This window comes from Pelodiscus sinensis, chromosome 32 (assembly GCF_049634645.1).
Source record: "Pelodiscus sinensis isolate JC-2024 chromosome 32, ASM4963464v1, whole genome shotgun sequence".
Taxonomy (NCBI): domain Eukaryota; kingdom Metazoa; phylum Chordata; order Testudines; family Trionychidae; genus Pelodiscus; species Pelodiscus sinensis.
Genome location: NC_134742.1, coordinates 2,911,631 through 2,928,887, shown reverse-complemented (window position 1 = coordinate 2,928,887; position 17,257 = coordinate 2,911,631). Strand labels below are relative to the sequence as shown.

The following is a 17,257-nucleotide window of genomic DNA, read 5'->3' as shown; positions in this document are numbered from 1 at the left end:
TCCCCCCCCCTCCACACACACACACACACACACACTCTCTCTCTCTCTCTCTCTCTCTCTCGTGACCAGCTTCCTTGCGGGGCAGACAGCCCAGTGCTGGTCCCACCCCCTGCAAGGAACCTTGGAGGAATGGGCAGCCCAGCTCCAGCCTCCCCAACCTCTCAGCCCCCTATGCTGAGCCCTCCCCACACACTTGAATCCTGCACCCTGACCCCCTCCCCCCATGCCTATATTATACACCCGAACAAGTGCACAGCACCATGGACCTCTTCAGAGATGAGCACCTGTTGGAAGATGTGCAGCACCAGCGGAGTTTCCTTTAAGAGCTGATAAAGCTCTTTAAAAAACCCTGCAGACTAAGATTGTTTTAAGTATTGGGCCATGTTGGGGCCAGCGTATTAATGGTGCAACTTAGAGACATTTGGCCAAATTGTTCCTCAGACAGAGGCCTCCTTCCAGTAAGGAGCTGATGTTGACAAACCAAGTGCTCTAAATTCTGTGTTCTGATTATTCCAGTAACGTATGGAAGGTCAATTGTATTTTCTTATTTGTTCTCTTATCTCCCCAATTCACTTTTCCTTTCTCTGTGGGAGCCCCCCTTTCCACCCTCCTCCTCAGCTCATTCTAGGCCTACAAAGAGCCAATCCACGAAGCAAGGGGACCAGCTGTCCACAAGACACAGGCAGCCATGGCCTCTCTGACACCCCTGGGGACAGCGTTAGAAGAAGCCACTTGCTCCATCTGCCTGGAGTATCTGACGGAGCCAGTGACCATCGAATGCGGGCACAACTTCTGCCGAGCCTGTCTCACCCAGTTCTGTGAGCGAGGGGAGCCTGAACTGGGCACAGCGCTCCCCTGTCCTCAGTGCCGAGCCCCCTTCCAGCAACAGACACTGCGTCCCAACAGGCAGCTGGCCGATATCGTGGAGAGTATCAAAACACTGAGGTTACAGCCCTGGAAAGCGCAGGAGGAGAATCTGTGTGAGACGCACCAGCAGAAGCTCCAGCTCTTCTGCGAGGAGGACGGAGAGGCCATCTGTGTTGTTTGCAGGGAGTCCCGGGCTCACCGGGCTCACCCAGTCCTCCCCGTCGAAGAAGCTTCCCAGAGTTACAAGGTAGGAATTGTAGTAAGTTGAGGGCTGGGAAGATGGAGTCAGCAGGCCTGAGTAAAGGCCTGTAACATGAAAACCGCAAAAGGCCTACAATCTAGTGAGCAAGACTTTGGTTCAGTTACACAGCAGCCAAGAAAGGGGCCCTACTGATAACTGTATGATTGTGTAAATTGGGATAAACTTAAAAAAAAACAAATAGTCTGGTAGCACTTTATAGACCAACAAAACATGTAGATGGTATCACGAGCTTTCGTGGGCACAGCCCACTTAGACACTTCATCTGAAGAAGTGGGTTGTGCCCACAAAAACTCATGATCCCATCTACATGTTTTGTTAGTCTATAAAGTGCTACCAGACCATTTGTTGGTTTTTTAAAGTTTATCCTGTTACAGACTAACTCAGCAACCTCGTTAGTGTAAGTTAGGTCGCGCATGGAAGGACATAGGGAGGCCCAAGTGCATGGGGATTAACAGGAATCACAGATGCTGTTCCTGAAGGAATCCCAGCAAGACCCCATTGTGTTCCTCCCCAGAGCCAGCGGCTGGGGGCCAGTGGGAACTGAGCTGGTTTAAGGGAGGTCGATCCAGGTAGTGCTAGGCTGGACAGTGAGGGGTCCAGTTGGCTTCCCGGCCCCCTGACAGCAGGGCCGTGTAGAGTGGAGCCAACCGCTTCTGTCTCTGGGAGAGACAGGGTGTTCAGCGTGAGGTGACCACCACCCCCTTAGGGCTTCTGAGTGGAGGGAAACCAGGACTTGTTCCCTTCCCTTTCCAGGGTGTGGGTGAGGCCCGAGGGGCTGGCTGAGACACTGGGGTTGGGCCTTGTTCGCCTCTTTGCAGTATCAAGGAGGAATTGCATGAGATTCTCAGGGCACTTTCTGTGGACCCACAGCTCACTGAGGTGTTAGCCAGCACAGTGTGTGGGGCGGGGGAGGGGGCTCTGTGCGAAGGGCTATTTGAGGAGGGGCCCAAAGGCAGGGATGTGGGGCCTGTGGGGGAGGGGAATTGGACATGGGGAGCTGCCCTGAGATGAGTGGGAAATGAGGCAGTGGGGGGAGGGACACGGAAGAAGGGGCCAGATCCCGGATGCTAGGTGTCTCCACTCATTTTAAGCCCCCCCCCCCATGCCCTAGGGAGCACTAAGGGCAGCTGGGGTGGGGGTTGGCCTCAGTGTCCTGAACCTACAGCGACACTCCCGAGCTCCTGAGGCAGCTCTGAGAGTAGCAGCTGAGAGGGGAGAGTCTCCCCTAGGATCAGCCAGACGATGCCCAAGGGCCCTGCAGCCTCTGCCCAGGGCGTTCTCCCAGCTTTGCTACCGAAATGCGTGTTTCACACAGGGAGGGGTTGGGGCGGCCCAGGCATCACACCCTGTCATGGCGCCCTGCGTGACACTGGCTCCCTCCTTCCCTGGCAGTGGCTTTGGAAGGGGCCACCCACTCAAGGGCTGTCTGCTGCAACCTCTTTGGCAGGTAGGGGGAGCAGCTTGGGGGCTCTAGCAATACAGGAGCACAAGGGGAAGAGAGCTCCCTTATGCCCACAGGCCCTGCATCAGGGATCTCCTCCCACCTCCTCCAAGAGAGACAGGAAAAAGGACAGGCTGCCCCAGCAAACGGGGTGACTCTGACGGGGTGGGGAGACAGGGGCTGCTCCTCTGCCCCCCACAACCACATCCTCCTGCTGGGAAGGTGTTGGCTGGGCTCCCAGAGCAGTAAGGCTTGGTGTCCATGCCCCCTACACGTGGAAGGGAGAATTGGCCCAGGCTCTGTGCAGGCTCAGGCAGGTGTCATGCTCAGGGAATGTGTCCAGTGCTTCCTTGGCAATTCCCTTGTAATGGAAGCCAGGAGCCTGATGTACTGCAGGAGCTGGGGCCTCGGCCTGAGTTTATAGGGCCTCTGCTTCATCTGGCCCTGCCTCCTGCAGCATCCACACTTCAGCCATGGACACCCACGGCTGCTTGTAGGAAAATATTTAAATATCACTTTCCAGCGTCAGGTTAGAGGACAGCCTGACCCACCCCAGCCGTGAGACTAGAGTCCCTACCTAGTTCCAAGTGGTGATACCACAGAGAAATGTTTTAAGCTGTTTCTGCAAAGGCTGCTGATTTTCCTCATCCGAACTAGACCACTAGGCAATTCTAGGTGAATTCCCCATTCCAGAAAGGATCCTGTTAGTTACATAAAGTGCTCTCTTCCCCTGGTGCGTGCCCCCCACCCCGTGCCTGAAAACATCTTCCTCAGGAGTTTTTAATAAATCAGCCCCACTCCTATGTGCATACCGAGGAAAATACGCACATGCTCCAGCTATGAACTGTAATTGGTCCGTCTTTTCAGAGCAATGGCCATGTGGCCTTCTAGCTTTGTAATGTGCCCAGCCCGGTGGAGCCAAGGCCTCTGGGCACTAAATTAAGTATGAATACTCCTGAATTGTATAACTGCTCCTCTCCCGCTATCTTGCCTTGGCAGATCGAGGCTCCATACGGGACTCTGCTGGGCAGTCCAGGAAAATAAAACACGTGTCCCTCAGGCCCATTCTAATATAGTGCTTGACTGGCTTCCTCTTCTCCACACGCAGCCTTGCTTGTTTCTGCTCTCTGAGGCAGGACAGGCGCAGCTGTCAAGGCCGATAAAGCAAGAGGGTCTCTCTGCTCGAGTTCCGATTGCTGACTCCACGCTTGTCTGGCCCATGGATTTGATTTCTGGCTGCTCAGAGCACCGAGCAGTTCCCACATGCTTGGCTCACCACCCGTCAGGCTAGCAAGACAGTGCAATCCTAGCTAACGGCACGGAAAGTCCTGCAGCTGAGATTCTCCACCTTGCTTCCTGGGGATTTCCCTCCCTCCCAGGGGTCCCTGCCCAAGAATATTCCCCAGGCTGCACCTTCTGGCTACAATGCACTGGTCTGTCTCTTATCTGTGATTTCTCACCCTCCTCCCACGATTCACATGTGACACCTCTGCAGGAGAAACTTCAGAGAGCCCTGAGCCATCTGAGGCAGGAGCTGGAGGAGGCCCTGGTGCTGGCATCAGAAGAGGAGAAGAAAACCTCAGAGTGGCTAGTAGGTGTCGGATTTATTCCTCCTGGAGCTCTTCCTCCTGCAGTGTTCTTGGGGATGTGAAGCTGCAGAGAAGTTACAACCTGCTCTGGCTGTTTGCCCCAGGATGGTAACATGGTGCCAGGAGCCGGAAACTGGTGGGAATCCCAGGGCAGCAGTCATGAGGGGAAGGACAGCTCCTGGCTCATGGGCTGGACTCATCCCAGGGTTCTCTGGAAGCAGGAGGGAGATGGGTCATATTTACCGCAGTGGGCACAGTGTTTGCATCTGAACCCATTGCCTCATCCCACCCGTATGTAGCCCATGTGCTAGATGATGCTGGTAGCAATAAGGACTAGAGATGTAAGTGACTAGTTAACTAGTCGATTATCCAATAAGCACAAGACTATACAGCACCAAATTTCAAAATAAGCTCTTTCGACCTAGACTCATAGCGCAAATTGCGTATCTTATTCCGACAGAAAGGTGCTGTCTAGATGCACCCTAAGATGAAAACTCACAAACTTAGTAATCTGTTCTCATATGGGACCCATTCCAAACACCTCATCATTTTTGTTGCCTTTTTCTGAACTTTTTCCAAAGAGATATTTTTTGAGATGAGGCAACCACATAGGTATGCAGCATTCAAGATGTGGGGGTACCATGGTTTTATATAGAGGCAGTAAATTATTCTCTGTTTTATTCTCTATTCTTTTTCTAATGATTCTGAACATTGTTTGCTTTTTTGACTGCCGCTGCACACTGAGTGGATGTTTTCAGAGAACTATCCACAATAACTCCAAGATCTCTTTCTTGAGTAGTTGTAGCCAAATTAGTTCCCATCATATTGTATGTATAGCTGGGATTATTTTTTCAACATTAAAACATTATTACATTTATCAACATTACATTTCATTTGCCATTTTGTTGCCTAGTCACTTAGTTTGGTGAGATCCTTTTGAAGCCCTTCACAGTCTGCTTTGGTCTTAACAATCTTGAGCAGTTTGGCGTCCTCTGCAAATTACCCCAGTGCTCAGTGTTTTCAGCAGTTCGTGGGAGTACCTTGTACTAGCATGGGCTGGGCTGAAAAGTAACCCCAGCATAAGGCTTAGCAATGAGCCCAGTCTACATGTCAGAATTACTTTTCGAATACTCCACAGCCCCTGAGCAAGGCTGTTATCCCTACCTAATAAAGGTGCGCCTACATAGCACCTGAAACTCAAAATAAGATTTTCTTATTTCGATCGAATTTTGAAATAGGCTGTTTGACATCCTTTAATCTTCATGGAACAAGGGTTACCAGAATCCCGAAATAGCGCACCCGCTATTTTGAAAAATACTTTGAAATACTGGGCGGCTTGTGAAGACACACAGGCTACGTCTAGACTGGCATGATTTTCCGCAAATGCTTTTAATGGAAAAGTTTTCCGTTAAAAGCATTTGCGGAAAAGAGCGTCTAGATTGGCACGGATGCTTTTCCACAAAAGCACTTTTTGCGGAAAAGCGTCCGTGCCAATCTAGACACGCTTTTCCGCAAAAAAGCTGCGATCGGGGCTTTTTTGCGCAAAAAAGCCAAATCTGAGATGTCTACACTGGCCATTTTGTGCAAAAGCTTTGCGCAAAAGGGACTTTTGCCTGAACAGGAGCAGCATAGTATTTCCACAAGAAGCACTGATTTCAGACAGTAGGAAGTCAGTGTTCTTGCGGAAATTCACGCAGCCAGTGTAGACAGCTGGCAAGTTTTTCTGCAAAAGCAGCTGCTTTTGCGGAAAAACTTGCCAGTCTAGACACAGCCACACAGTGTAGATGTACCCTAAGTGAGTTCATGATCCCTGCTGCCCATGACCAGCAGCCTGGCTCCCTGATCCACAAGGCAGGCTCAGCTGAGCAAGCACCAGACCTGGCTCCCAGGGTTTGTTCCGTCTTCATTTGTTACTAAAGATCACAGTGGAGACTCAGAGACGGTTGATCGCAGGTCAGTTTAAGACACTGCACCGGGTGCTGCATGCGGAGGAGCAGCTGCTACTGCGGAGACTGGCGGCGGAGGAGGAGGAGACTCTGCGGAGACTACAGGACAATATAACGAAGCTCTCGATGCAAAACGCTGCTCTGATCAACCTCATCACCGAGATGGAGGAGAAATGTCAGCAACCAGACATTACGCTGCTGCAGGTAATGATCATGATCATAAGGGTTAGCCAGCAGCCTGGGGACTAAGGCTGGGAACCCTGATGCAGCGTACTCAAGGCAGCGCTGAGGTCTGCTGGCCCCCAGCCCTGCCCCTTCTGCCAGAGGGAGGCCCCAGCCATTCCAGGAGCATGGAGCTGCCCCTCCCTCGCCCACCTTGCCCAGGGGCCCAGCAAATCTCCCCCCTCCAGCCTCACTTGTGTTTGTGTCAGAAAACTGTCAGACACGTCCTGGAGATGGGATTTGACACTCATTCCTGGGAGCTAATCAGGGACCGAAGAGTTTAAGGCTGCAGGGATGGAAGGGGAGACTGGAAGCAGCTGCTTTTGCAGAAAAACTTGCCAGTCTAGACGCAGCCATGGAGAAACTCCACCATGAGCCTAGAACTTAATTACAAAGGGAAGCCAAAACATTTTTTAAAAGTGCACAGACATCAGATCCCACTTCCCAAACAATAAAACCGGACAGATTTATCTAAACTTTACCCTACTTAGAGAAAGTGAAGAATGGTTTCTTGGAGAGAGACATGTCTGTCTCTCTCAGTAGCTGGAGAGGAACTGCCCAGGACAAAGGAGGGAGAAAACCCAAAAATTCCTTTGTTCCAGTTTGAAATTCCTACCTACATTCCTATTGGCCACTCCACCTGGCTCAGGTGCAGTTAACCCCTTAGTCCCCAGGCTGCTGGCTAACCCTCATGATCATGACACACCCCCAGCCCCAGAGCAACTGCCCTCTCTGCCCGCCCCATCAGTGGGCCTGCACATGTAAAAGCGTGAGCCCTGGCTGCATTGATTTAGTTGGGATTGGTCCTGCCTTGGGCAGGGGGCTGGACTCGATGACCTCCTGAGGTCTCTTCCAGCCCTAGGATTCTGTGATTCTATGAGGCCTTGTCAGCACAGACACAAACAGCCTGCGTTTGAGGGACACGCAGACACAGTGGCATCTTTGCCTGGTAGGGACTTAGGGTACGTCTACACTGCAAGCTTCTTTTGGAAAAAGCTATTCCGGGAGATCCCTTCTGGAAGATAGCTTATTTCGAAATAGCACATCCACACTGCAAGGAAGCCTCAAAATTAGTTGGAGGCAGGCTCCCATAATGTGGATGTGCTATCTCAATTTAGAGCCCCAGGAGGCACTGGTAAGGAATAACTTAGAATGGCCCTGGTGAGGAGTTATTTTGACATAGCAGCAGTGGAGCATCCACACACGTGGGCCACGTCTAGACTGGCATGATTTTGCGCAAATACTTTTAATGGAAAAGTTTTTCTGTTAAAAGTATTTGCGCAAGAGAGCATCTACACTGGCACAGATGCAATTGTGCAAAAGCACATATTTTGCGCAAAAGCATACGTGTCAGTGTAGATGCTCTCTTGTGCAAGAAAGCTCTGATGGCCATTTTAGCCATCACGCTTTCTTGCACAAGAAATTAATGTTGCCTGTCTACACTGGCCCTCTTGCTCAAGAGTACTTGCGCAAGAGGGCTTATCCCTGAGCGGGAGCATCAGAGTATTTGTGCAAGAAGCACTGATTTTGTACAGTACAAGGTCAGTGTTCTTGCGCAAATACTCGCAGCCAGTGTAGACAAGTGGCAAGATTTTTGCGCAAAAGCAGGAGCTTTTGCGCAAAATCTTGCCAGTCTAGATGCAGCCACCCTCTTCTGAAAGAGGCGTTATTTCTTGTGGAATGAGGTTTACCAATGTCAGAAGAAAGCCCTCCCTTATTTCGATTTTCTTTTGAAATAATGCAATTGCTGTGTGGGCGCTAGTATTGCTTTTCCAGAGTAATGGCCATTACTCCGGAACAACGGTGCAGTATAGATGCACTCTGAACACCAAAAGTGGCTTTTCCCAGTGAAAGTGAGAGAAGGAGAAGCTGGGCACAGGCAGATGCCGGGAGGGTGGGGGTGGAGTGATGCAGAAAGGGTTGGCCAGTGAAGATAGGCCAACACAGGTGGGTGGGGAGGGGCTGGGACTTTGAATGTGGGGGCAGAGCCCTGGAGGAAGGAGTGGGTCCATGCAGGTGGCAGGGGCAGGCTCATAGAGGTGAAGGCTATGCAGGCAGGAGTACACCTGCCCAGCCGAGAGCTGATGTGGGTGGGGACTGGCCTTTGCAGTCAGGAGTAGGCTAGTGCAGGTGGGGTGGAGGGGAAAGGAGGAAGAGGGGCAGGCCCACACGGGATAGACAGAGCAGTGTAGGTGGAGGCAGGGTCCTGCTGGCAGGAGGCAGTTCCTACAGATAGGGCTGTGGGGATGGAGCAGAGACTTGAAGCTCTGGTGTGACACAGGGGGTGCCCACAAGTCAAAGGGAGCTCTCAGTGAATGGCATGGAACTAAGGGGTGAGACCCTCTCTGGCTGGCAGCTGGAGGCATCTGGGGCATGATGTGGAGCCAGCCAGCTCTCCCCCTGTTGACACAGAGCAGCTCCACCCGAGACTCTACCGTGGCACAACTGCAGCAGTATCACCGTTGGTGCTCTGCATATTGGGGTGTAGCTACAGTCCCTGGGCGGTGTCTCCTTAGGCACGCCACAGGATGCCAGCCAGGAGGGAGGCTGAGGGCAGTTTGGGTGGAAGCTCTGCAGGGAGGTTGAAGGACAGACAGAGGCATGTTTGGGCTGCGGCTGCTTTCCGTGTTCCAACAGCTCTCCTTATTCTGCGCTCACCACACTTCAGGCTGCCCGTGTCTGCCCCGTTATCACATGACACCCAGCTCTGCCAAGAGTCACAGCCAGGGTAGATGGAGCACCTGAAATCAGTGGTCACTGCCGCGCGTCCTGCTCCGAGGTGGCTGGCCCTAGCTATAGTAACCCACAGTCTGAGCTGGTTTCAAGTGCTCACCACTTTCACAGTTGTGGATTAAATCTGGTAGAGAACAGAAAGTCACTCAGGATTTACGCACCAGTGCTAACCCAGCTTCCTGTCTCTCTCCTTTCAGGATGTGAAAAGCGCGTTGATCAAGTCAGTTCCCATGTCCGCTTCTCCTTCTGCTCCCATGAGCAATGTGGGTGCAGAGCAGCTGAATGATACCGGGATGTTTTCTTCATAGGAGTGAGTATGTGAAACTCCAGCCACCAAAAGCCGTTTCTCCTACCCTGAAGAACGTGTATAAAATCTGCCTTGACATGAGGGAAATGCTGGAGAGATTCACCGGTGAGTGAGAGTTACTGGGCTGGGTTTGCGTTACAGGTGAGTGGGGAGAAATACGTAAGAATGGCCAGACGGATCAGACCAAAGGTCCATCCAGCCCAGTATCCTGTCTGCCGACAATTGCCAACGCCAGATGCCCCAAAGGGAGGGAACACAACAGGTAATCTTCACATAATTCCTCTCCTGTCATCCATCTCCAGACAAACAGAGGCTAGGGACACCATTCCTACCTATCCTGGCTAATAGCCATTGATGGACCTAACCTCCATGAATCTATTTAGCCCTTTTTTGAACCCTGTTAAAATCCTAGTCTTCACCATGTCCTCTGGCAAGGAGTTCCACAGGTTGACTGTGCACTGAGTGAAGAAAAACTTCCTTTTGTTTGTTTTAAACCCGCTGCCTATTCATTTCATTTGGTGACCCCTAGTTCTTATACTGTGGGAATTAGTAAATAACTTTTCCTTATTCACTTTTTCTACATCAGTCATGATTTTATAGACCTCTATCATCTCCCCCTTAGTCTCTTCTTTTCTAAGGTGAAAAGTCCCCGTCTTTCTAATCTCTCTTCATACGGGACCCGTTCCAAACCCCAAATCATTTGTGTTGCCCTTTTCTGAACCTTTTTCTGAACCGCAGGAATTGACTTGTGTTGTGCTCATGGGGACCAATGATGTGGGGAACATTGTGACCAGCAGCCTGGCACGGCAGCAGTCCTGAAGCTAAGGCTGGGGGAGCACTCTGATCTGGAGGTGTTACCGTGGGTTTCAGAGAACACAAAGCAGTAGTAATGTACCTGGCCCACGCCTGGCTGTGTGAGAGAAATCAGTGGGCACATAGCAGTCCCATCTGGTCAATAATCAATCCAAATAAGTGATTTTAGCTAAACCCACTGATCGTTAGATTTTTATCGCGCACACACACGTATGCAAGAGAGTTAGGACAGCTTAGCTATAGTAACCCACAGTCTGAGCTGGTTTCAAGTGCTCACCACTCAGGCGTCCAGAGGCCCATTTTCCATTCAGCTGATAGGGAAGAAAGGCTGTCAGGGTATGTCTACACTGCCACCCTGGTTCGAACTAGGGAGGCTAATGGAGGCATTCGAAGTTGCAAATAAAACCCGGGATTTAAATATCCTGGGCTTCATTTGCATCTTGCCGGGCGCCGCCATTTTTAAATCCCCGTTAGCCTAATTCTAACTACCTACTCCGTGCCGCATGTAGCCACGGGCACGGAGTCCGCACTAATGGGGATTTAAAAATGGCGGCGCCCGGCAAGATGCAAATGAAGCCCGGGATATTTAAATCCCAGGCTTCATTTGCAACTTCGAATGCCTCCATTAGCCTCCCTAGTTCGAACCAGGGTGGCAGTGTAGACATACCCTGACAGCCTTTCTTCCCTATGTCTACACTGCCACCCTGGTTCGAACTAGGGAGGCTAATGGAGGCATTCGAAGTTGCAAATGAAGCCTGGGATTTAAATATCCCGGGCTTCATTTGCATCTTGCCGGGCGCCGCCATTTTTAAATCCCCATTAGTGCGGACTCCGTGCCCGTGGCTACATGCGGCACGGAGTAGGTAGTTAGAATTAGGCTAACGGGGATTTAAAAATGGCGGCGCCCGGCAAGATGCAAATGAAGCCCAGGATATTTAAAACCCGGGTTTTATTTGCAACTTCGAATGCCTGCATTAACCACCCTAGTTCGAACCAGGGTGGTAGTGTAGACATACCCTCAGGTATTTACTTTTCCCTGGCCTTTTGCACCTAACTCTAACAGACACATCACTTGCAGTGACTCCTGCTAGGTCAGCGCAATCACCTCTCTCTGCAGGTTCCAGCTGCAGGACCAGGAGCTCAGGGCTCTGGAGAACAGGACCCCCAGGCTGTGGGGGAAGCAGCTTCCTTCACTGTCTGGAGGCAGCCCAGGCCTGCTCCCCTTCCCCCTCACTGTCCCACTGGGCCAGGATCACGGACAGGAAGGGGCAAAGGGGGGAATGGCCAACTCCCAAAACAACCAAACCAAAATCGTGTGTCCCCACAATGGGGGAACCTGGCAATCAGTCGGAGGCAGGCTCTGCTACTGTGGACACGCCACCTCGACTTAGAGCCCCGGCAAGCACCGGGGGGTAATTAGTTCGAATGGCTCTGGGGAGTCATTCATTTCAAAATAGCAGCAGCGGGGAGTCCACGCTACCGCTATTTCGAAGTTACTATTTCAAAGTGAGTGTTATTCCCCGAGGAAAGCAGTAGGGAATAACCACCTCATATTTCAAAATAACGGGTGTGGTAGTTTGGATGCTTCCCTGGTTATTTCAAAATAACTCTCTAGTGTAGCCCAGGGCCTAGTGGCTCAACAGTATAATCCAGTGTAGCGTTCGATGGCCTCTCTCCCTGTACAGTCTACATTTACTGCAGCGATGGGGAACCTATGGCCCGTGAGCTGGATCCAGCCCCTGGCCTCCCTTCCTCTTGGCTGCAAGACTCAGGGCTCCCCACACCCACACACGGGAGAAGCAGCGGGGAGCCATCACTAAAGCCCCTATGTGTCCAGTTCTGACTGGAGCGGGGCGGGGAAGGAAGTGACTCCACATGCTGCCGTTTCCCCTTCCTCCTCCCCCTGGTTCAGGGAATAACAGCCCTGTAGACTTTTCTCCCACTCCTCCCATTGGCCAGGAGTTGTGGCCAATGGGAGCGGTGGGCAGAGGTTCTTGCAAGCACAAAGCAACCTACCCACCCCCCACCTCAGCATCCAGCCACCCTTCCAGACCACACACTCCCACTCTGCTCTTGCACCCTACTACTTCCTGTCGTACCACCAGTGTGTGCTCCTGACAGGACCCCTACTCCATCGGTGATCAATTTTCAGCTGCATGCGTCAATGTCAGTGCTCCCTTTATCTAGAGTATTAGACCCTGTGCTCTTGGGCCAGCACAGGAGATCTCTGAAAGTCCCTGGAAATGACCGATTCAGGCAAGGTTTGAAATCAGTCAAGCAGGTTTATTGAGATGCTCTAACAGTTGGTAGCAGAGATTCTACAATACTACACCACTGCGCACTTGGTCCACGTTGACAAGGTACCAACACATAGCAGGCCTATTGCCATATAACAGATATTAATAGTGGTTAGTCAGAGTTAAGCCACTGTGCATTCTGTAAGTCTAGGCACTGACACCTGCCGTTAAGCCACTGTGCATTCTGTAAGTCTAGGCACTGACACCTGCCGTTCCTGCTGTTTCAGGTGCCTAGTTCACCCCCCCCCCCCCCAAGGTTGTCCAGTGCATCATTTGCAGTGTCCTTTTATAGACATGAACAAACAACTTGCATCACTTCTTTATGTACCAGGTAGCCCCCCGATGTTGCCTAGTTACCACCCCTCACCTTATGGAAGGGGGGCTTACCTTCTATCCTTCATCCTGTCAATTTTGACCTGGTGAACCCAGATTGGTATGTGCATAGTTTCTAGGGAGTCTTTGTACAGAGACATTGCTTACTAAGATGTTCTGCTACTCCCCTCTTGGCTTACAGTTTGTACCTGGTGCCTCCCTATGTCCTAACCTACCCAATCACACAGTTATCACTAGGGACTCTTTCTTGGCCCCTGTGTTGCTCCTGAACCAAAGTCTTGCTCACTAGATTGCAGGCCTGTTGCTGTTTTCATGTTACAGGCCTGCTAACTCCATGTTACTGACCCTCAACTTACTATACTTCCCACCCACAGCCTGCTCTACGTAAGCCCTCCCCTATACACTGAACCCCTCATTTTTCCACATTTCCACCCCAGAACCCACAAAAATCTACTAGCTCTAGGCCTCCAAGCACAGCCCTTCTGTTCCCTCCCTGCCCTTGACCCCCCCCCCCAACAACATACTGCTTGCCACATTTCATGCCTGGCTGCCTGCCCCTCCCCACCTACTGCCAGGCCTTCTGCTTGCCCCCTATGCTCACAGTTACAAGCCCCTAACCCTGTCTGTTGCACCAATTCTTACCCCTCATCTCTGCTCCCCTGGCACCCTAACCTTGAGGGGTCATGGAGTCCAGTCCCCTGTACCTATTGCAGGCCAAAGTACCATCCCTGACAGATTTGCCCCTGATCCCTAAATGGCCCCCTTAAGGATTGAACTCCCAATCCTGGGCTTAGCAGGCCAATGCTCAAGCCACTGAGCTATCCTCCTCCTACCCCACACCTACACCACCCCCCCACCTCTGAAGGGGGAATTCTCACTGCTCCTCTCATCTGGGCTGCAATCCCAGGTCCCCCAGGGACAGGGAAGCCCTACAGGCACTGAAAGCCACTGCTCTAGGTGAGGCTTGAACTCCCAACTGCAGCATGTCTCCTATGAGTACTGCGCAATGACCCATTGCACCGCCCCCGCCTCCTCCTGGACACATGTTCCCCTTACCACTTGTCTAATCCCCTGGTGCCCATCCCTCCCCTCTGTCCCAGGCCCTTCCCTCATCCAGCTTTCCCACTGGTTATCATCTCTGCCAAGCCACCCCCTCTTTCTTCAGAACCCTGCCTCACTCTGCCCTCCTGGTACCTGCCCAGGGCCTGCCTCCCTCATGCTCCTGGCGCCTACGCCACTCCTCACCACACTCTTACCCCCAGCATCCAGTACTAACCTTTACCTCCCGCTCTCCCTCGCACCTGCCTCTTCCTTCATCCGTGTCCCCACCCATCCTCTTACCCCACTCTGAGCCCCAGGACTAATTCCCTTTGATCTCCGTGGCCAGCCTCTGTCCCCCAGCCCTGACTCTGTGCCTCTCTCCCCAGTGGATGTGACTCTGGATCCAGACACAGTTCATCCCAAACTCGTCCTGTCTGCGTATGGGAAATGTGTGAGACTCGGAGACGCGCACCAAGCTCTGCCCGACACCCCGGAGAGATTTGATCATTGTGCCTGTGTCCTGGGTGCCGAGGGATTCACCAGCGGGAGGCGTTACTGGCAGGTGGAGGTGGGGGACAAGCCTGAGTGGGACCTGGGCATTTGCAGGGAGTCTTTGAAAAGGAAGGGAAAGATCACCCTCTCCCCTGGGAACGGATGCTGGGTTGTTTTACTCAGGTATGGGAAATACATGGCTGCCACCTCCCCACCAACTTCCCTCCCTGTGAGCGCCAGGCTCTGGCGGGTGGGGATTTTCCTGGACTACGAGGCAGGTGAGGTCTCGTTTTACAATGTGACTGACGGGTCCCATCTCTTCACGTTCACCGACACCTTCTCCGGGACGCTCCGCCCGTATTTCAGTCCTTGTCCCAACAGGAATGCAGATCCCCTCATTATCTGCCCGGTCCCAGTGTAGCCTGGAGAGTCTCTGTCCCTGACAGTGACCCCAGTGGCACAGACTAGCCCCTCCCTGCTCTGACCAGTCCACAGACCTGTTCCCATGGGGATGGTTTAAAAGGCATCACCTGCCTGCCCCACCCTCCCCCTCCCCATCTCCATTCCCAGGAGCAGGCCTGTGGCCTAAGGAAAAGAAGCCTGAGAGGGGGAACCACGTTAATCTGTATCTGCAAAAACAATGAGGAGTCCTGTGGCACCTTGAAGACCAGCAGGTGTATTAGGGCATAAGCTTACATGGGTAAAACCCACTTCATCAGATGAATCGGAGTGGAAATTACAGAGCCAGGGAGATCTATATGTGTTCTCTTACTGGTTTATGTGTGTCAGAGTAAGCATATAGAATCACAAAATACTAGACCTAGAAGGAAGCTCGAGAGGTCATCAAGTCCATTCCCCTGCACTCACAACAGGACTATCTAGCTACCCTGCTTTTAAATATTTTCAATTATGGAGATTCCACAACCTCCATAGGCAATTTATTCCAGTGCTTAACCAACCTGACAGTTAGAAAGTTTTTCCTATTGTCCAACTGTGATGGGGCATAACCACCCTGCACTGGTCAGGAGGCAGTTGACTCAGCCCTGGGGGCAGAGGAGGAGACCACACCCCCTTTAGCTCACTGGGCATGTTCGGGCTGCACTACTATAAAAGAGAGCAGCTCAGCTCAGTTTGGGCTGGCAGCCGGATGGAGAGGACATGCCAAGCCAGCTCCCTGCAAGCCCTAGTGCCTACCTAGAGGTAGCCACTCAGACTGGAGACGGGACGCCTCTGGAGACCTCGTTGAACCCAGGACAAAGGAGCAGTACCCGGAACACTGAGGGACGAGGTGAAACTGAGACACACCAGTGAGCCAAGGTCTGGAGAGGCAGGAAGCAATAGCTACCTGGGCGAGTGAGCCACTGTGAGGACTCATGAGGGGGTCAAGCTTTGGACTTCAAACCTTTGGTTGTTTTGGGGGACTATTGGGCAAGGCTGTCCTGTAAATAGCGGTGAGACAGGTTGAGCCAGGCAGCTTGAAGGCCAAGGGAGTAAACAGACTCCTAGGTGAAATTAGAGGCTCCGTGAGCCAGGACTGAGCTGGGCTGCTGGCCGGGCTGCTGGCCAGCCTGCTAAAAAATATACTGGCGAGGGGAGAGGGATGCATGTAGTCCATAGCATTAATCTATAAACTTTTGCTTATTGGATAATTGGTTAATCGACTACACTATTACATCCCTAGTGTTCACAATGTTCCCCTGTTGACAGTGGAAGCTATGCACTTTAGGTATGTTTCCCACTGTACCTGGCAACACCAGGTGATGGTGGACTGCTGAACAGAGCATGGAGCATCTTGCAACCATTTAAAACATCCCATCCAGCACCACTTTGTCCAGAGGATTCTTTGTCCTTTAGTATCTTTTTCCAACAGCTAGTTTGTGCAGTGCATGCCGGCATCTGCAGCAAGAAAGAATGGATCCTGCACTTCTGCCATGTGCTCTGTTAGCTGTTGTGAGGATCTTGGACATGGCAGCAAAGATCACACCCTCATGTAGTGGTGGATGGCTACAGAACTCCAGGATGGCTACAGAACTCCAGGATGCATAAAGCAACCTTCCTGGAGCTGTGAGCAGGGCTGGCCCCCAACCTGCGGTGCAAGGATGCCCAAATGAGAGCCACTCTCCTGGTTGAGAACAGCTCTTGCACGAGAGGGGGGGTTTTGTGCAAGAAGGAGCAGTGTGCAAAATGGTGGCTCATTAAGTATGCAAATGAGGCATTGTGATATTCGTTGCCGTGCCTCATTTGCATAAGTTCTTGGCCAGTGTAGACATAGCTGTAGTGTAAACGTAGCCTCAATGGAAGGCTAAACCTCACTACAGACAGTATTTCCATGGTTTATTGCAGTGTGTTGTACTTTGCATAAGTAAATTGGAATGTTCTTTCTCCATATAATCTTCAAACGCTTCTGAACTCTGGGCTGTAATAATACCTTGTGACATGAGTTCTGGTGACAAATTTTGCACTGTTTGGAAAAATATTTTGATCTGAGCTGAATTGGTGGCCTCTTATTTTCATTAAATGTCCTCTTGTTTTTGTACCAGTGGAAAGGGGTGAATTAGATAATACTACCAAGTAACATTTGACATATGTTATCATACCATTATCTTTTATTATTACTGTACTTTGCAATTATTATTTATGTGGTAGAAGAGCTTATGTTCTTTCCAAAGAGGAATCGACCTAAAGGCAGACAAAGATTGCAGGGAAGGGGTACAGCATGTAACCAGAACGGCTTTGGCAAAATAAGGGTTCTGTGTACTTCTACATGTCAGAACAAATCATCCAGATTTCCCATCAGTAGGGTAGGGGAATGGCCATGAGATAGAAATAAATGATCGAAGTGGAAATTTGATTTCAAAGCAAAACTGACAGAAATGCTAATGGATCAGAATTCAGTGGGTCTCAGCAAAACTAC

At 51.4% G+C, this 17,257-nt stretch overlaps 1 protein-coding gene across 1 annotated transcript in view; it reads left to right on the top strand.

Moving 5' to 3' along the window:
* The window catches only part of LOC102451582 (uncharacterized), a 43,188-nt gene extending 28,361 nt beyond the window's left edge, over positions 1-14,827 (top strand). The window contains 6 exon segments of the mRNA XM_075913360.1: positions 629-1,114; positions 4,066-4,161; positions 6,079-6,309; positions 9,258-9,280; positions 9,369-9,472; positions 14,238-14,827. Coding sequence (XP_075769475.1) covers positions 629-1,114; positions 4,066-4,161; positions 6,079-6,309; positions 9,258-9,280; positions 9,369-9,472; positions 14,238-14,827 — 1,530 coding nt within the window.
* Positions 14,828-17,257: the final 2,430 nt, after the last annotated feature.